The following is a 4897-nucleotide window of genomic DNA, read 5'->3' as shown; positions in this document are numbered from 1 at the left end:
TACCGTTACGTTCACATCTACGTTACTTTTTTTTTTTGGGTATTGTTGCCGAAACGTGAAATTACTGGATTGTCCTTTTTTCAGTTTTCTTACTTAAACCAAGTTCTGTTCAAAAAAGAGACAGCCACTTCCGTTCAAACATACTTTTTTTTTTATTTAATTATTATTTTTTATTAATTGTAGTTCATTGAAGGATGGTTTATTTATTATTTAAAAGAGAAATTGTATAAATAGAATTTGAAATATTGCAGTGCAGACCTAACTACATCTACTACACAAGTTAATAGTGGTCCCCATATTTTAAAAAGACAGCTAAGTCGTGCTTTAATGATTTTCCATTTTGACAAATGAAATTTTCTTTATTCAAATTAAAAATAGGATTACAAAATTTTCTCACTTACATTTTTATCAAACTTGAAATTTGAATAAGATAAAGTGGAGGGGTATTTTGGTCAGTTAAAAGTAAGCAGTCAAACGGTCAACATCCAGTTACTCAAGTCCGATTAAAAAATTGAAGAAAAAAAAAAGAAAAAAACCGCTAGTGGTATTACATCACAACCGTAGTTCATACGTGGCGGTAAATAATTGGTCCATTTGGGGTCGTCGGGATTCATAGCTACACACCAATTAAAAAATACGAGTCACTCTCAGCCTCTTTTATTTTTTTCCTCTCACACAGACACACAAAGTCACAAACACACACACACACACACAAGTTCTCTTTCTACTTCCTCAGTTTATTATCTGTCTTTTCCATTCCCCTATCTGTTTTCTCTCTCTCTCTCTCTCTCTCTCTCTCTCTCTCTCTCTCTCTCTCTCTCTCTCTCTCTCTCTTTAACTCTGTGTTTTTTCTCTGCAACGAAACCTCAGAATTACCCACCGTTTTCTTGTCAATTTCCCTCTGAAATTCCCAGAACCTTACTCGGCAATGCGTGATCTTTCACCCAAAAGCAATTTTGAGCTCTGATACCCAAGCTTTCATTGAATATTGAATTCGCTTAAATAGAAAAAATTAATTTTTTTTTTATTTGGGTTCGGAAATGCTTGAAGCTGTGGAGAGTTCTGTCAATGGCGGTTTCTCGCAGTTGCAGAGCTGTGGTGATAGCAGCGAGGAAGAGCTCTCTGTACTCCCTCGTCATACCAAAGTGGTAGTGACGGGGAATAACAGGACTAAGTCCGTTCTTGTGGGTCTACAAGGTGTGGTCAAGAAGGCTGTAGGTTTAGGCGGATGGCATTGGCTGGTAATTTTCGATGTCTTTTCAGATTATTGGGAAGATTAATAATGGGTGTTGTGGATAATCTAGGATTGAATTTTAAACTTTTATTGCAGTTATGCTTATTTTATTTTAAACATGATATGCTTCTGAAGCTTTTTTGAATCTGAGTTATTTCAAACAATGTGGTTAAATTTCGCTGTTTTCTTACTCAATAATATTCTACGTCTAATTAATTTATCAAAAGATTGGGATTTTGTTATCTTTTCTGCCTCATTTTATGTTTCTTATGATGAAACTGAGTTCAATTTTTGAGTTTTATAAATGGTAATTTTGATTGCATGTTTAAATTATCGATGGATCTGTTAAATTGATTAAATCTCTTTGTAATGTACGTTTAAAATTTGCTTTATTAGTATTGTATTTTCAAGAAATTTAGTCTCTTCTCCTTAGATTTATTTCCTTTTAGGGTTTGGGGGTATTGTTGGCATTTTATTGGCTACCAAAAGTTGAATTTTTATTTTTACTTTTATTATTTTTTTTTTTATAATCGTCACTGATTATTAATTTTGGGCGTTGATTCAACCTGGTCTTCCTACTAGTTAAATAAATTAGATTTTTTTTGAATACTATTAAATTGGAATTTGATAAACAATAATTCTTTTAACTTTCCAGCAAAAAAAAATTCTATTAACTTTTAATTGTTTGCATGCATGAATTTTCTGCACTTCAGCTTTGTTTTTTTTTTTTTTTTTAATTTTTTAAACACAACAGTTTGAATTGGTCTCAACTCTCAATTCCCGTGATATTGCATTATCCTGGAATCTCATCTAGAAACTTTCTTATTTTTTTTAGTTTGGGTGAAATGACTCTCATTCGATCTGGTGGTTTAGGTACTACATCTTCTTATCAAAGAAAAATCCCAAATTGTATTCTTCAATTTATTTTTATTAACGGAAGGGGTTCAAATTTTTGCTTAAATTATTTTATTTTTAATCGAGTTGTTGTTGAACTTCTGTCGTAAGTGGGGTTTATGCTTTCTAGTTTCTTTCTTTCTTTCCCTCTGTTTGGTTTTTTTTTTTTAAATAAAAAAAGATTCTTGTAAAGATGCCTCTGTTAGCAGCTAACCTTCATTTGACTATACATTTTCATAGCTTTTTTAATATTGGAATTTGGAAGCCATATTCCATTTTACTTTCACTTTATCAACTTTAATTCTGGAAAATTTCTTCTGGGTTGGATCAGGTCACTTCCTGACTCACGTATATTATACTTTTACTGTTTAAAGTTTGATATTGGGGTCTGCTATAATATTTAACTTTGCAGGTTCTTACTAATGGCATAGAAGTAAAGCTTCAAAGGAATGCCCTTAGTGTCATTGAAGCTCCCACTGGTAACGAGGAAGATGATGATCTTGATTTCGATAGCATTCCCTGGCACGGATCAGATTTGAGTGAGTCTTGTACTCTACTTGTGAAAAGAAAAGCCTAAATATGATTTTTAAGATAATTGTTTTTCTTTACTGAGGATTGTCTTTTTTTTTCTTAATGATTGTGGAATAGATAATTTATTTTAATTTGCTGAGCTAGAAAAAAAAAACAAAAAAAGAGAGAAAATTTGTTTTATAATTTGGAGATACAAGATTAAGCTATTAACTGGGTGGATATGTCTGGAGTTGGTAGTTGGACTCCTCTTTTTTGTGTTTTAAACAGTAATGACCCCTTGAGATAAGTTGGTTTGGTGGGCACATTGGATCCGTTGTGCCTTTAGTGTTTACCTTTAACTTTTACTAACCATCTCTAAACCTAAACTTAGTTGTCTTACTCTTATTACTGCTTTATCTTCTTTTTCGGCGCCATACTTTTCTTATCATGTTTTCTTTTGCCTTCACTCCATCTATTTACAGCATCCGATGACACTCAAAAGTCCCATAGATCAAGACATAGAGTGCATAAGTCATCAGGGTCATCTCACAAGACTATGTGCAGATCTCTGTCCTGTGACTCTCAATCGAAGGGCTCTATCATTACTTCTCGTGGGCCCATGGTACCTAACTTCATTAGACTAGTCTTGTTTACCTTTTCCTTTATTTGTTTTTTTTTTCTTTTTTTTTTTCAAATATATATATTTCTCAAGACAAATTACCAATGCCGTTTGTCTATTGTGATTTAAGATACCTCCTGCACAGAAAGTTGATCTCAGTAAACTGGAAATGGCTGCTTTGTGGAGATATTTGCGACATTTTAATCTTGTAAGTGATTTTCTTAGAGTGTATGGTTGAATAAATTCATATCTTCTTACCTTTATGTTATGTTGCACTAACTAAATGGATTGATTATATAGGTTGATGCTATTCCCAACCCATCAAAGGAGCAACTAGTAGATGTTGTGCAGAGGCATTTCATGTCACAGGTACCCATTCCGGTCTTCATCATTTCACATAAAAAAATTGTTAATTTGTGCTGAATCTACTGATGTTTCGAAAACATGGTTGTAGCAAATCGACGAGTTGCAGGTGATTGTGGGGTTTGTTCAGGCTGCAAAACGACTGAAGACAGTTTGCAAATGAGGTTTGAAGAGAGAGGGAGAGAGAGAATATCGGAGTTTGGTTGCCGATGCTAACAAATACTTGATCCAAATGGCCAGTCCCCTGTAGTAATATCTGTAACATATCTATCCAGGCTTGTTTATGTTTATGGTGTCGATTAGTAGATTGGCATTAGTTAACTCCTTTTGAAATATAGAGGATCTTACTTTTTGGTAGTGTAGTTATGTAGATATTTGTAAACTTGTGACCAAAACAGACTTCTAAGAACCTGTGCTTCTTCCTAAAGCTTGGTTTTAATGTATTGCTGACATGGGGAAGTAGGCTTTTTCCAAAAAAAAAAAAACATGTATATATCCTTTAGTTATCAGCTTATCATCTTTGCCAAACTTTAGCAAACCTTGTTAAATTATAGTACACTAGCCCCAAACAACTTAGAATTAATCATTTTTGTTTTTCTCTTCTTTATTTTAACCTTTTTTATTTTTGAGTCCCAGATAGATTTAATCTTATATTTATAAAATTATCTTGTCATCTTCTTCCTCAGCTCCAAATAAATATAACTATTTGGTAGGAGCTTTGTGGAACATAATAAATTTCGCTTTTTCTTAACTTTCAAGAATATTCCCTCCATAATTTTTCATATTCATCTCTTCTCTTTCTTTCATCTTTCCATCAGCCAAGCCAAAACACTACTAACAAAATGACATTATTGTGAAAAAAAATATAGAAAATTATCCCTTATTCTTCAACATAAGAAAGAGCTTTAACATTAACCTTCTCTAATGATTTTATGTTTAAACTCAAAAATAAAATAAAATAGTATGATAGTAATATTATTTGTAAATTAATAAATAATAATATTAAAATTAAATTGTGATATATAATATATTATTAAGAGAATATCATATATAGTGTAAATTACATATTTTGTAACATGTGGTGCAATAAACATAAAGTTGTAATATTTGAGGAGTTACAATTTGAAATAGGAATGTAACATATGAACCAAATTTAAAAGCATGTGGAGGAAGTTTTCAGTTATTAGAAATTGATGAAATTAACAATTATTTCATATGTGAATGTTGGAATTGGAGTTGTCCCCTTCAGGAGATTCAAAGCTCCAGATTTGAGCTGA

General features: G+C 32.0%; 1 protein-coding gene across 1 annotated transcript; it reads left to right on the top strand.

Moving 5' to 3' along the window:
* The first annotated feature begins 647 nt into the window (after positions 1-647).
* LOC115700434 (uncharacterized) lies at positions 648-4134 on the top strand. The gene is made up of 6 exons (XM_030627977.2): positions 648-1241; positions 2541-2667; positions 3121-3260; positions 3388-3465; positions 3558-3626; positions 3712-4134. The coding sequence occupies exons 1-6, from the start codon at positions 1041-1043 to the stop codon at positions 3781-3783; spliced, it is 687 nt and encodes a 228-aa protein (XP_030483837.1). The 5' UTR covers positions 648-1040; the 3' UTR covers positions 3784-4134.
* The last annotated feature ends 763 nt before the right edge of the window (positions 4135-4897 follow it).

This window comes from Cannabis sativa, chromosome X (genome assembly GCF_029168945.1).
Source record: "Cannabis sativa cultivar Pink pepper isolate KNU-18-1 chromosome X, ASM2916894v1, whole genome shotgun sequence".
Taxonomy (NCBI): Eukaryota; Viridiplantae; Streptophyta; class Magnoliopsida; order Rosales; family Cannabaceae; genus Cannabis; species Cannabis sativa.
This window is presented reverse-complemented; position numbering and strand designations above follow the sequence as displayed.